General features: G+C 39.8%; 1 protein-coding gene across 15 annotated transcripts in view; it reads right to left on the bottom strand.

Annotated features, from left to right (window-relative positions):
• ATXN2 (ataxin 2) overlaps window positions 1-15,631 on the bottom strand; it is a 51,429-nt gene that overhangs the window by 31,330 nt on the left and 4,468 nt on the right. For all 15 annotated transcript variants that reach the window (XM_064674960.1, XM_064674965.1, XM_064674954.1 and 12 more), the window contains exons 2-7: window positions 13,229-13,265; window positions 11,561-11,620; window positions 10,810-10,881; window positions 10,442-10,592; window positions 3,162-3,286; window positions 1,886-1,977 (exon numbers count right to left, since the gene is read on the bottom strand). In XM_064674960.1, the coding sequence (XP_064531030.1) occupies window positions 1,886-1,977; window positions 3,162-3,286; window positions 10,442-10,592; window positions 10,810-10,881; window positions 11,561-11,620; window positions 13,229-13,265 (537 nt within the window). The remainder of the gene's footprint in view (window positions 1-1,885; window positions 1,978-3,161; window positions 3,287-10,441; window positions 10,593-10,809; window positions 10,882-11,560; window positions 11,621-13,228; window positions 13,266-15,631) is intronic.

The raw sequence follows: 15,631 nt of genomic DNA, 5'->3' as shown, positions 1-15,631 counted from the left end.
GCTGCAAAAGTTGTTCCATCCAACCTTACTTTAGAATAAACTCCATAAAAACACAGACCACAGCTGAGGCTTGGCCCATGCTCTGCTGGGCATTATATAACCACTACTCCTCATACTTTGAATCATATACAGAAGAAAACCAAAGAAAGTAGGTGGAGATACAAGCCAAGTATGTAATAATATATGCAAAACTACTCAAGTGTTGGTGGCAGAACTAGGAAAACAAGTGGCTTTGCCAAATTCCAAGCCAGCACTCGGCCACTGCATCTCAAGTTTTTTCCCCACACACGTATTTTTGGCCAGTCAAGACATCTACTGACCTTATCAATGGGAACTGCAAGAATATTAAATCAAAACCTCGCCCTTCAGTATAAAGCCTTGGCTCAAATAAGGTTTGCACGAACACAAACCTGGTCATGAGCCTCACTGACCTTGTGTTGGGAACATAAGGAAGGAGAATACCCAATAATCCTCATTTATCTAAAGTGACTGAAGAAAAGGAAGGGATGTATTGCAACCTAACAGGCAAAGATTGATTTTGTGTTTTCTAAGAGATGAGAGAAAGGGGATGCACAAGATGACATTGTTCAGAACCCTGGTGATGACAGAAGCAGCTGATTAATACATTTACTGAACCCAAACTTGTACCTTGATGCACTTTGACAAACTATACCTGCTAATGCTTAGCTCTAGCAAGAGAAAACAATCAAACAATAAATCCTTTACAATCCTGCAGCTGCACATCTAAGCATTTATCAACACTGCTGCTCATCACAGGGTTGGAAAATCAGGAAAAGAGCCTCCCAGTTGCAAGTTGCTTGACTAGGAAAAAAAAATGGAATTAATTTAAAGCCACCTTCATGTTTTTAATCTGTTTCCATTAATATCCAGAGAGCAGAAAGATGGAAGACTAAAGTTCAAAAGTACAAAAAGTACTTAGAGCAGTGAAGGGAAGGAAAGAACAGCTTCCCCAGGATTCAGACATAAGCCGATTAGGACACTTTGATTATCACCATGTTACAGGTCTGTTTGAACCAAACAGGAAAATCAAACTGCTGAACCTGTAGACAAAGTGCACACCAAAAAATCAAAATATCCACTGCCATTCCTTGATATTCAAAAAGAAGTTTCTGCTCTGGGGGTTAAAAGAGTGGGGAAATACTAAAGACATTTCACAATGGCTGCTGAACATCTGCAGTCCATTTGTGTTGCAGTTGCAGTGAACATTATAGCTGCAGACTATTGGGAATAAATCCACACTGCCAGAGCAGCCAGAGCAGGCTTTACACTACTTCTATATCACAGTTTTTATATTATTATTTATATATAAATTTTATAATTTATATTATATATCAGGATTGACATTTATATTTATATTCCAGTTATTATATTGTAACTAAAACTTTAGTTTAGAGCTGGACAAGTCTGCTAAACAAGTCATCCCCAGCACACAACCCCCCCCTCGGTTATCAGCAACTTTTCCACATTCCAGTATCTTCCAGATCAATTGTCTCAATAAAATTAGGATTTAGTCAAACTGCTCTGCTGGGTTAAACAAAACCTATAGGTACAGCAGCTACATAAAGACAAACTCCCAGTTTTCCACCCTATTCCTGGAATAAATAAGCATTATTACATGCCTAAATTCAGCAAACGTTGCAATGGGAATGAGCTGTGCCCATTTAAGGGAATATATAAAGATTTCTACATCAAACTATTCACAGAACGCTGGCAAGGTTTCTTAAGCACTATTCATTCATTGCTTTTTCAGTTATTTGAGTCCACAGCTTCACAAACTATGCAAAATTAGCTGCAGAATGTAAAGTTTGTCAAACCAGGGAGAACATTAAATACAAATCTAATAACAAAATATTTTGGAACTTACGTATAAGAAGATAAACTGCTGTCATAAGTTGATACTACACCATAATTTTCTTCATTGTAACGAAACATGTCATTGGGATCCCATCCATTAGACTAGAAGAAAATGATGCTTGTTTTTCAAAATGACACTGGAAACACATTCCCTTAAAATTAAGGGCTGATGGCAGAAGTTAAACCTTCTGCCTCTTTCCTGGGCCTATGAATTCACTGTCCAGATAACAAAGTTATAAAGCCACAATTTGCTTCGTGGAAATTTGCTCATAAGATGCAGATTTTACCTTCAAAAGCCAGTTTTTGGGTGTATTTGTGTGGGTTTTGAGGGTTTTTTCTAAATACATACCCACTCTATACTAGAGTAATACTGGCTAGCAAGAAATGCACACATTAATGTCTTTTTGCCTTTTCCAAAAGGTGCAAATTGACACTTCTGACTATTAGAAACATCTCTTGTGGCAAGTGCTGCAACTTTTCAAATGCATTAATGTAATTACCTGAGACCCAGCACAGGCTCAAGACTCCTGTTGATCTGCACAACCTCCCCCCTTCAGTAAAATTGCTATTGCAGCACCCAAGCACAGCAAGAAATGTTTTGAATATTTTATAAAAGCACTGACAGTATTGAGTGTTCTAATAAATCCCAATAAACTGACAGAACTGTTCTACCCAAATATGCTCCACAGTAACAGGAGCAGATTCTCCTCTAATCAATAACATTGTTTAATATGCTGCAATCTGAATACCTTGCTAAAATAATGCATTCTTGAGTAAGAGCTGGCTATGATATATAAAGAAATGGCACTGGAGACCATATTCCTCATCTAATGGTTCATAATCTACTAAAATTGTATCTGTGCTTGGGTTCAGACTTCCATCCATTTCCCCATGTGAAGCCCAGGGACACTGAGCTGAGCACAATCTCCCCATCCTTTCCAAAAGCACTGACAGTCAGGCAGGGATGCTCTGATTAAACATAAATCACTTTGCTGTATTGCTGAATTTGGAGGCCTTAACAAAAGCTGCTCTTTCTGCCAGTCCCTGAGCCCAACATGTCTCTCATCACAGCAGCTGCCATTTGTCAATATTTGCCACGAGTGGCATTTGAAATCCAGCTTTTCTTATTCAAATTGGTAAAAAGTACTGTGGCAGCTGCTGGCAAAGACTGAACATCCACCATCACAGTGCAGGACAGCGATTTTACTCCAAAGTTCATTACTAGATTAAAATTAAGGAATTCTTTCAAGGCTTCTTTTCAGAGAGCACAAAAAAGCAACACTCACCACATCTGTCTCCAGTGCCTCGAGCTCCTCGGAAGCCGTGTTCTCTCCTCCATCCCATGGTTCAAGATCCTTTTCCTTGTGTTCTCCATTAACTTTAGCACTGATGGCTGAATCAGTAAAAGCATCTGCAACAGAGCAGGGAGGGATGGGGGTGAAATCAGTTGGAAAAGTACCCTGGTTTTTATCTGAGGAACAACCAAAAAGCAGCTCAATCACAGGCTCAATAATCATCACTCCCCTTCTCTTGCAGCTGCTGTGTTCAACAGGACATTAGAAAGGTGCCTACTTTAAATTTATAATAACTATGGAAGTCCAGACTAACTTCTAATATATCAAAGAACAGAATTATTTTCAGTTATTTCAAAATATTTTACACCAACTACATGAATATTTGGGGGAAAAAAGAGAAAAAAAGACTGAGGATCCCTGTTCTTCTAGAAAACCCAAGGCTTGTATAATACAATTTTCCAACCAGCCCACACAACTGCACACTAAAACATTGTGCAAATATCAAAAAAGCATGAACCCAATCCCATTCCCTGAATGGGTAAACTACAATTTTCCCTTCAAATATCTGAATTTTTTCTATTTCCACAACTCCTCAACACACCAACGTGCACACACACATTCCCTGGGACATGAACAGAAGTGTCTTCCCTCCTGACAAAGGTTTTCCAAGCAGCAGCTCACCCAAATCCCACAGAAATATTCAGGAACTCTCTCCCTCTTGCTCCCACCAACATATGAGAATAAATAACCAGAAAGGTTCCACTATTGTTTAAAAAAAATATGAAAACATAAAGAAAAAAAAAAAAGACCACAAGCTATTTTTTTACTTGTTCATGTTTCATTCAAGCCAGACTTAAGAAGGAATAATACCAGAATATTAAAAATGCTGTATAAAAATATCTAAAGCCACTCACCAAGGAAGCCAGGCTTTTATATTTGTAAGCAACTACATCTCAGAGCTGCCATCCTTAAGCAGAACTTCAAAAAATCAAATTAGCCTGGTATAAGCTTTCAAATAAATAAATCAGCCTAATATAAGTAAGTCTTCAATCCAGAATTTCCTATTATCCTTTACTGATAAAATAAGGAGCAAACATTTCAGACCCTTAGAAAAGCTGCAATCAAACCACCAGGCAGTGCCAGATACAGAAAAACATGGCCTAAATTAACTTTTGGCAAGATCTAAAAATCTTCCTAAGAAAAATGGACTTTAAAGCTCTTATGAAAAGAATTCACAACATATGAAGTTGGCCACTGATGTAACAGCTTTTACACAATCACTGAAGATGTTCTAAAGAGAGGCTGCTGACACTGCTTATTATTCCTGTTTTACCCAATTTCACAGTGAAGTTCTGCATTTATTGGTATGATCTGGCATGAAAATTAACTGTGCTGAGCCTGTCTAATAACATCCAGCACTATCCCATGAAATGCTCACTCAACCCATACACAAAGAACTGTGGGGAAGCAATTAAACATTGTTAATGAGCTTATATGAAACAAAACGTGCCCCTGCCCTACCTATGTGCTGATCCCAAATTTCAATCACTTCAACTGTCCAGAAGAGCTAAAAACCCAGGCTGACAACAGAAATCACCAACTAACTGCAAGATTCTCTACATGATCCTGCCTGCCAAGTCCCACATGCACAAACAAAGAGATTAACTTTCTGTTATATATTATGGGAACAAAAGCATTATGAAAGGCAAGATGCAGAGACACGGTGACTGCCAAAAATTACCTGTTTCTGAAGGAACTACAACAGATATGGAGAGAGGACGAGTTGAAAGACATTGGATCCAAATTCAGGTGGAGTTTTTTATATTATATGGCTGAATTCAGGTAGAGCTGAACTCTTGAGTTCCTCTCACAGAATTAATCAAACACCTCCCACCTTGCAAAGATCATTTTCATAGTAAAACCTCAGTAATGTTCTCACTATTAACAGCCCCATTTTGCTTCACAAAGGAACCCCAAATCCTCCAAATAACCTATAGATTTCTAAGTTATTCCAACTTGAAAACACCTCTTCACAGAGACAAACAACTTCTAAAATATACTGTATTATAGTATATACTATATATATGTTCAAACATCATCTGAAACTACACAGCAACACAGTGCTACAATCCACAGTTAAGGAGTAGCTAAAAAGCACATTTTTAAGGCTCTTTTATTTGGAAACTCTGCATGTACCTTTTCAATACCCTGTAGTTAATTCTGCCTTAACCCAGACAAACCAGAGCTGCTCCTGTCCCAACCATTGTTAATTCAGTGTTTCAAGTCTGATCCACTCAGATTGGACGTTTTACAGCAAATGCAAGTTGGAGGCTGCTCATGGCACTTTAAAAACTGTGAACTTTGTTTCTACCTCTCTGGGAGTAGAGGGAACTCTTCTCCACTGAGATTAGATAAATATGAGTTAGGAGGCCTAATGGAGACAATCTGTGTTTCACAGCACTGTTTCCTTCATTTCTATTAAATTCCTTCAGGCAAACTCCACACAACTGTGCCATTTTGGATGCAGTGAATAAAATACCAGCTTAACAAGACTCATCTACTCAACCCACTAATTTTCTTATTTAAACAGCCACATAAACATCCAGCAGTGCTGTTATTGTAATGACACAGATGAACTGAGGGAAAAACGAGTCAAAACAAAAACTCCTCTATCTACCAAATGCTACAGGTCTGAATAAGATGTGTACAGTCACTGCTCAGCTTCCTAGTAGAATCCAGTGTACCATGGGGCACAGGAACCTTCACTACTCTGCATTTCTCATTTTAGAATGACAGTCACAAGCGAGACTGTACCAGTTTAACCTCTACAACTCAAAGAAAGTCCAGAGTTAGGAGAAATTCAAGCTACAAAGGCAGACTTCCAGTCAGACAATATGGTCTCCAGAGCATCCAGGCAAAGTTTAAATGTAGCAGAACGGTACCTCAAGGCACAGATCACTATTTTCCTGGAACAAACAGCCTGGCAGACACACGGGAGACCAAGATTAAAAACCCAGCAAGTCAAACAAGCCTCCGCCGAAATTAATGAGCAACAAGATTGAGAACGTATGTAAAAAATTCTAAAAATAAAAGTTTCCAAAACAAAAACACTGCTCTTATGATTATTAGCAAAGTAGGAGCTAAAACATGAGCTGCTGCTCCAAGTGCTGAGTGGCAGAGTAATAACAGACAAGACACTGCACAGGCTCAGCCTCCCCTTATCTGGTGCCTCTTATCTCTGAGTTGTTGAAGGAGCAATTCACATGACACCTTGACACAGCCAAATTTTTAATCAATCCCTTTTCTACACCCGTAAAACCCAAGTTAAAGATCAAACAAAACCTGGTGAAACAAAGGGCTGGAGCTGTAACACTCAATTAGTCCCCACTGCCTCTGTACCTGCTTAATGTGACATTTCCTTAGCAAAGGAGTTGGGTATCAAGGATCTACTTCTGTTTTAAAGCCTGGTAACTGGAAAAAAAATCCCAAGGACAAGAGAAAATCACAGTAATACAAATCAAAAATATACATTCTGTGAAAAACTCAGCTTGGGCAAATTCTTCAAGCATGTGCCATTAAATGAGTTAAAGAAAATAGTGCCAGAATAGAGCAATTAGGAGTCAGGGTTTAATTAACTTCAGTGTCCAATGTGCTCGTTCCCACAAACATATTTTGAGCTACTAATGGTGAAGAGCACAAATATGCAATTAAGTGCAAGTCTGCAGTTCAAATGCCATGAAACCCATCATTGCCAAAGGTGCTGATGCTCACACTGAAGCTTTGATCAAGCCCAAGCAAGGCCCAAAGTAAACTGAGCTTTCACCTTAAAGGTTTCAACAGTAAACTCTCATTTGTTTTGTAACTACTTACTACTGATTTGAAACATTAAAACCAGTTACCACCAGCTCTGCTGAGCCAACATTTCCTTCCTTTGTTCATAAGATGCCTACTGCTATTCCCCTTGCAACACTTTCCCTGGAAGGAGGCCACTTGCAGTGCTAATTCAAGGAAAAGCCTTAACAGCCAATTCTCTTCTGCCTTGTTTTTCATTGCATTTGTGATATTTTTCTCAGAGTGCAGCAACAGAGCCAAAACCCAATAAAAACATTGTAGAAATCTTTTACTTTAACAGTAGTTATGATGTTTCAATTGTCTTGTCTTTAAAGAGAAGCCAAGAAGGCAACTCCAAAGCCTTGGTGAAATTTGAATCATATGCAAACCAGCACTATCAGTGTTTAGGGCTCCAGGAAAGCTGGAAGCTTCTTCTGTAAAACCAGATCACGCAGCAGCTCTGAGATCTCAGCACTCAAGAGGTGAAGTAGAAAGATGTGACGTGTTAATGCACAGCCCAGGATTTCAACTTGCACCTCAGAGCAGGTCTGGAGCACCTGATTTCCAGTGCATGTGCAGAACTCGGTGTCAGTCCCAATTTAAAGTCAGACAGAACAGTCTGAAAGGGGGTGATGGGTGTAACACAGCTTCACCTGAGTTTTCCAAAGCATGTGTCATTCATCAGCCTGTACTGCAGCAAACCTCAGTTCCACAGAGACCTCAGGTGATCCTTTCCATTCCTTCTGAAGCCTAACAAGCACCTGCACAAGCAGAAAGGTCTGTGCAGACTGACAGAGCTGCAAATACAGGCCTGGGAAGTGGGGACAGATTTACTTTTTAAACATTAACTGCTACAACACCCCTGTCCACACAGACCTAAAAGTTTTTCTCCCAACCCTTCCAATTTCTACAATCTGGGCAGACACCATTCTTTCTCCAGTGGTGCATTTGAAGGTGCAGTGTCACGCTTGGCACAAATGTACCTGTGCTGCTCCCAATTTCACCCACCCCAAGCCTGGTGTTCCCTCCCCTGAACTCTGATGCAGCTGCAGGACGAGTTATCAGCTCCTGCCCCAAAGCTGCACCGCTCTGATAGCACTGGGAGCTGCCTGGCAGGCTCTGCTGGATGGTTCTTCATACACAACTGTATTTTCCTCTCTTCTCCATCCCATTCTCTTTCTCTCTGCTGCTTTTTCCCAGTCCTCTTCCAGTCTCTATTGCCTGACTTGTGACTCAATCCAGTGAACATCTTCAGGAGTCTCTTGCCCAAACTCCTCCAGCCCGGCAGAGAATAAAAGCCAGAATAAAAATCCACATTACTCCAGATACTGAACTGGGAAACCAGGGTGCACTAAAATTTTCAAAACACAAATTTCTGCAGAAATTTAGTTTAGTTCTAGGGCTCCCCAAAATTCCAGCAGCCTCCTAAGGGGTAAGAAACTACACAAAGAGATCCCAACAAACCTTATTCCAGGTGAGACTGACAACAATCCCTACTCTAGGTAAGCCTCTCAACAGAGAGCTCGTGAAGTGCCCCTTTCTTGGACTACATTTTTAAAGCAGAGAAAGCCTTTCCAATCAAATATTTCCAAATTGTCTCCTTACTTGTCTGTGAAAGCCAAAAAACACTGAGGGTTAGACAATTTAAAGGCATTTGTCCCTGTCCCACTTTGAGCCCCAGGCAGTGACAGTTCCCAAGACAAGGAGCACCATCTCCTCATCCAGGAGTTTAGACTAAGTTTTCACTGTGAATCACAGGTTTATCTGACCCACTGCCATGAAGATTTGGGTTTATTTACATGACCAAAAGGCCAGCAGTTCCTGTGTGCACACTCACACACTTCCATTCTTTTGAATCCTTGCTTATTTAATTACCCAGGAAGCAGAGAGCCCCTCACTGCTCTGATGTGAAGGTGTGATCAGAGTTACACTTTCAAGTGTCATTTCAAGATAACACATTTTCGAGACAAAATGGAAAGCAGACTAATTTACCCACTATGAGTTATCAAGTTTTGCAGCCTTCCAGTTTATCTTGCTCCAAGTCTCTACAGCTTTATTTCAACTCTCCTCTCCAGTACTTAAGAGATTTACACTCCAAGATATTCCACCTAATAAAGTGAACTGAGGGACTGCTCGACCTGAAGCAGTCATTTTCTTCTAGAAAATGTCCATTCCTAGAAGCAGGAGCGTATTTTTCCTTCAGTCTGTTCAAAATCTATGAAGACTGGATAAGGCAGAGCCCCATTTGCATTAACATTAAAGTGAAGTTCATAGCAGACCCATTATAAAACAGCTCTTGTATAATTTAAATTCCAAGTCCCATCCAGAACCTGGAACCTATCTGCATTTCAATGCTACACTTGCTCTGACATTATGCATCATCTTCTGGGAAAAGCAAAATTCCTTGAGAAAAAAAAAAACCAAAACAAACCTCTCATTCTTCAGCTTTAAATCAGGCAAGAACATCCACACAAGGTGAAGAGAGAAAGATCTCATTAAATGTCCTCTGTCCCTACACATCTCTAAGTCTCTGATAATGGGAATAAAACATGTTGCAATAACCACTGAGCTCCCAGAGAGAGTTGTTAATCAACCTGTAAATGTACACATATACAATTCCACCCCCCACACAAAGCTGTGCATTTGCTTTTATTCTTTATCCCAGCAAATCAGCAACACAGGCACAAAAACCCTTCAAATTTGCTGCCCAAAAGAGAGAAATTTGCACAGGAATTGAGCTGTCTGACTTATGAGACTCTCAGGTTCCAGAAAAATAATTAGGGGCTTGGAGGTCACACAGTAAAAGTATGAAAACTGCCTGACTGCCTGTAAAATAATTTAATTTTGACAGTTTCAAGCCATGTCTTCAAGATTTTAAGACCCGTCTGCCACCCCACAAGGTTCTTCTGTATTTTGGAAAGCCTACAAGTCTACAAGGAGCAAAGCAGAAATGAAAAACACAAGTTGAGGATTTTTAAAGATCTCTGAGCTCTGTTTGCAGTAGTATTTTTAGAATATTTCAGTGAATGCATGTTTAGATACAGAAGTTAACTCAATATAGACTTTGTATCTAAATCAACTCTGAAAAAGAATCTTTTTCTAAAGAATTTGTGTCTTCACGGATTCTTCTATAACATTTAACAGCATAATTTAGAAAAGATATTTATAAAAAAAAAAAAGTCGATCTCCCACAGAATCTATAAAATGGTTTGTAAAACTACAAAGGCTTTGCCTTCCAGACACCAAAGCCAAGTGACCTCACAAAGGTTCTGCAACCCATTTAAAACATATTTGATAAATTTGAGATTTCAGGAGTTTTGTACTCGCTAAGAATTAAGAACATGAATGTGAACTTTAATTTTTGGATCCTGAAGCACCTACTTTGAAAAAACCTTGACTTATGATCTCGTGACAACGAACAATTTTAAAAACAAATATACCTCTTCTGGCATAATTGGTATCCATATCCTTAAAATGCACCATCACAAAATCTGAAGACTTGAACAGGATACTCTCCAGAATGTCTTCACGTTTTGGCCCCAAACTGGATTCTGCAGTTTTCCGATGAGCAGCATCAACCACCAAATCACACTGTGGGACACACAGAAAGGCTCTCAATAAATGCACCATCAGCTACTCAATAAATTCACCTACTTGCAAAAAAAACCCCAGACATTTACAATCTGCTTGTGCAAGTAGTCAAAATAATTCACAGTAAAGATTCGAATTAAACAAAATAGTCACGTTTTAATCAAACACTGATTATCAGGAGCTTTGAAAATAAAGAGTCAAAATGTCAAAAAATTACCTTAGGACTGTAGGTTTTAAAAACTCCTTCATATATACCACCATTTTTCACCTGTACTTCACATTTGGATCCCTAGAACGCAAGAAAAAATGAAAATATAACTTTCTACGACACAAATGACATTTCAGTGATTTTTCTTAAACATGTATTCCTTACATAAGTGCATTGTGTAAAAAAACAGCTCAATTTTCAGTCAGATCTCCTCATTCAGCACCTGCCAATTTACAGACCCACTGCTGTGCTCTGCAGCTGCAAACAGCTGCGTGTGTATGTGCTGCTCTGGAGGGATTTAAAGATACTCACAGGAGCATATTTGGTTCTTACAAGACTCTTGACCAGTTAAAGCACAAAGAAGTTCTTGCTGAAAACCAAGATCTGTCCATGTGTGGGTACAAAAAAGGATGAAAGCTTAACCTGGACTCAAGGAGATGTGGGACTTAATTCTGGCATGTCAGGACTTCCTTTGGAATCTGGGAGAAAGGGTTCTAATCCCTGCACACAGACCCATTTTATTTACCCATAACCTCTCTAAAAACAGAAAATTCAAAATATGACCAGTGCACCTAAGAAATCTGCTGTACCTCTACAAATTAAAATCTTTCCAAGTCAAAAATACAGAATTACTGAGATCAAGTTGGCAGAAAGTGCCTAAAATTTAATATTCGCTCCATCATATTACAATTACTGGACTAGTTAACAATTCTCTGTCACTACAGGAACTGTTTCCCCTCTTCCAAACATGAAGACTTACAACAACTGATGTGAGTATGTGAACCATTCTCATGTTTGCATAGATGCCATCGAAAGAAATCTGAAAAATAAGAAAGAAATCATGAATACAGGAGAAAAACTTGTAACAATTCTAAAATTCAGAGCACCCAAACCAATGCTGGCCTTCATATGAGTTCCTAGAAACACTGGTTCAAAGCCTTACTCAGGCAATATACCTAGAACGTATATTTAAATTAATATTGAATATGACACAGGAGATTTCTAAAGGACCATTAGCTTTTCTCTGACCAATTAAAGATCTAACACCCTTCCAAACAAGATAAAAATCCCACTCAATAAACAAGGAAATATCACTCAATACTGAAATTCTCTGGCTGGTTGGGTGAAGCTCATGCACAGACTCGAGGGGCGTCAGCAGGGCTTTGTTTTCTGACTGGAAGAGCCCTGCTGACATCCCTCTCTGCCTTAAGAACCGTCAAGAGCAAGGCACTCCAAGTGCTGCAGAAGTGAAAAGGTGCTTTCAGGCTGCTGAACCACATCTTTTCAACTCCCAGCCCTGATTACACCCGTTAACAGGAGCCAAAGCCATCGAATCGTCGAGCGCCAAATTGCTACAAACCCTGTCATTAAAACAGTCCAAAGCAATTCACTGCAGCACCAGGATCTGAAACCCTGACTGGGAGAGCTCACCAGGTACCACCAGGACACATTCACTGCTGAGGATGTCTGTGCTTTGTTGCAATAACTGGTATCTCTCCCTGTCAACTCTGTGCTTGTGAAATGAGCAGGGACCTCACCATATTCTGAGCTTTTCCACTGACAACACATCTTTTCAACTGTCAGCTCCTTAATCCACTTACTGCTGTGTGCCAGCCACTTCCCTGGGCTGCAAAGACACGTCTGAGGACACTCCTGTGCTCAGCACTCAGCACACAGGACATGAAGGCCAACACTTGGATGATGTTTAGTGTTTGCATATGGCCTTTTTCACCAGACTCCCTCAAAGCTTCTTTATTTTTACTCAAGTGCCTTGATATCTTCAATAAACGTAAATATAAGTAAACTGTGGCCCTTTTAAACCTTACTACTTCTGCTCCATACCCCCAAATTAGCCATCTTTGAAAAGCAGGCCAATAAAAAATGGGCAAATATTTGATTGGTGCAGTTCAAAGATCCACATCTTTAGCTCTGATAAAATGATGTTCTACAAGTCAAGCCACATCTATACTTCAATCATATATAGCCTTGAGAATAACTGAAGACATTGGGGGTAGGAGAATACTGAGTTAGCAATTTTATAGTAAAGCTAAACAAAATAGTTATTTTTATTTAATTAAATGCTGTCTTAAATCTCTTTTAAGGGAGAAGCCAATGTTAGAATCTCCAAATAGGAACTAGTTCAAAAAGCACTGCCTCAAGCGAAATGTTATTCACATCTACAACTAGAATTGCAGGAAAATGCAGAATATTTATGTAAGTGTAGTCAAAAGTTTAAGAGAACCTTCCACCCTTCACCCTCCCAGGAGACTTAAATGAATGCAAGATGCTACTCTTTAGAAAATTGTATCTCAGTCTAAAGTATCCAAAGGAAAAAACTGGGAGAACATTCCAGTATCTGCTATTCTTATGTCTCTAAGTTGTTTCCTCTTACCAGGAGTGGTACAATGAGGAGAAACCTCAAACTTACCGTAGGCTGAGGTGGTCCTTTGCCACTGCTGCGGCCTCTGGAATGAAACACACACAGGGGATGTGATTAAAACAACTGCCCAAACTGCTGCATTTCTTACCACGTGAGAATTCCAAACCCCATCTTAATACAGAGTTGAGAATGGGATCAGGAAAACCAGCATTCTCATAGAGCAGAACCTGACAATTACAGGCCCATTGAGTTCATCCTCCAAATTCCTGACCTGCCAGCAAGTGCCTTTAGCAGGCAGGGGGTTACTTACAATAAACTAAAGGAGAAAATGAAGAAAATACTAAGCCTATGCCATTGTTCCAAATTCCAAACCTTACTGGCACACAAAACCAAACCTCAGTTCAGGCTCAACCCCTACTTAGGAGGGTCCTTCTCTGAGGCTCTGAACTTGTCACTGTGTCAGAGGAAGGGCCACCCAAATAACTGAGGAGCCCTGGTTGTGAGGCTCTACCCACAGAGCTTGTTTCCAACTGCTCTCACAACCCAGCAAGATAAAGTAATTAAGTCTGTCCATCCTCTCAAAAACACTGACTCCTTTTAATGCAAACCTGCCTATGTGCAGCACCCAGGACACTTCCATAAGCTTTTAAATTAACCTGGATGCTCGAGATACCCTGCAAGCTGAGCTGGATCAGTCTGTGCCCTTCACCTCAGCCATCTGAGTCCCAAAACATCCCTGCAGCTGGTAAGTCCACAACAGCTCCAGTTCTTCAGATCCACTGGTGTGTCTTAATTCTAAGTTCCTTCCTTGTACCAAGAAGTCCCAGTTTCAAATACTTCTCTTAGTGATTTAGATTTATATTACAACTTCAGGAGTAATATAAGCGCAATGTGAGGCAAAATTAAGTCTTCTACTGAAAAAAAAAAATCAGTTTTTAAAATAGAACCACCTTATTGATGCACAACCATTTCATTAAAGAGACACAAAGAATCACGTCCATGTTTCAAAATATCCAAACAACACTGAAATCTAAATCCCATGGAATGTCATGGAATCCCAGAATGGTTTGGGCTGGAAAGGATCTTAAAGATGATCTCAATCCAAGCCCCTGCCATGGGCAGGGGCACCTTCCACTAGACCAGGTTGCTCAGAGCTCTTGAACACCTTCACTGGATGTCAACTGCACTCAACTGCTTTTGAAAACACCAATCTACCCCTCAAAATAACATGCCCTTAAAAATAAGGCTCATGGGACAGTCAAGAAATCAAAGGAACTTCTCTCCCAATGAACATAAATAACTCTCCAATAAATTCGGTAGAAATAAAGGCCATCAGAGAGCCATGAAAGGATTTAATGAAGAAAAAATGAAAATACACTAAACTATCACCTGCCTCATTTAAGAAAACAAGTTTCTGCAACAAAATGTGGTCTCAGAGCATCCCTCACACTGGTGACATCTGCTGATGGCAGGACCTACAGATTTGGGGGGCCCAGCAGTCATTCTCAGAATATTGCAGAATACTAATCTCAGAGAAAAAAAACAAATTCTAATGCAAGTAATCTTTATTTAACTACCATCAGCCTGAACTGTCCATAGAAGCTTCACAACTTCACCTTGCTCTGGAGACAAGAAACTCACCATTTCCTAAACCTGCCATTTGTTAAATGGCAACCTGGAACAGCATTTTTGCATAGTATTCAGAGGAATGATCCCTCTGTTTCTGAAAGTCATTTCACCAGATGAGAAACCCCCAAACAAGAGGTTCAGTCCAGTTCTGACGTGTCCTTCTACTACAATCAGAAATGGAACCACCACGGCCGCTCACAGGACTTGGCCAAAGTCAACCAATTTCAGCAGTTCTATCTGTTGGTCTCAAGGATTTTAGATCCTCCTTCTTTATCAGGTACAGAAATGGTCAAAAGGGAAAGAGTTTGGTGCCTTTGCAATAGAAACCATCCCATTTTTAGTGACAAAGTATTCTTAGAACTTAAATAACTGGGTTGCCGGACTGGTCAGAAAGTTTGGAGCGTTCCCTCCAAGCATCAACCCAACTGCTCTGGATTTTCCATCTCTTACCACATTTCCAAAATTACTCTTCCTACCCACATTTCTTTAAGAAATAAACTGCTTGTGCACATCCATGTTGGCAAAAGGTCCCAAATTCTACATCAGCCAAGGGTTAAGGTACCTGCAGAAATTCTTTATGTTCCTCTGACCTAACATATCTCTTTAAAGACCTGGCCTCTTGCTTTCCAGCTTGTGTTAAACATAAACCATTGGAAAAAAAGGAAAGACATTCACCAAGAGGAAAAAATAAAGATATTCACCAATCCAATTCAACAATACAGCCAAAACTGTGTCTTCTCCTAAAACTGAGGCCATCAACTTGAGTTTCATATTCCAATAGGTGAAAACTCAAGTTCAAACTACCCTTTGACACATCTTTGA

Source organism: Pseudopipra pipra, chromosome 18 (assembly GCF_036250125.1).
Source record: "Pseudopipra pipra isolate bDixPip1 chromosome 18, bDixPip1.hap1, whole genome shotgun sequence".
Taxonomy (NCBI): Eukaryota; Metazoa; Chordata; class Aves; order Passeriformes; family Pipridae; genus Pseudopipra; species Pseudopipra pipra.
The sequence above is the reverse complement of the archived record's forward strand: the minus strand, read 5'-3'. Positions and strand labels throughout refer to the sequence as shown.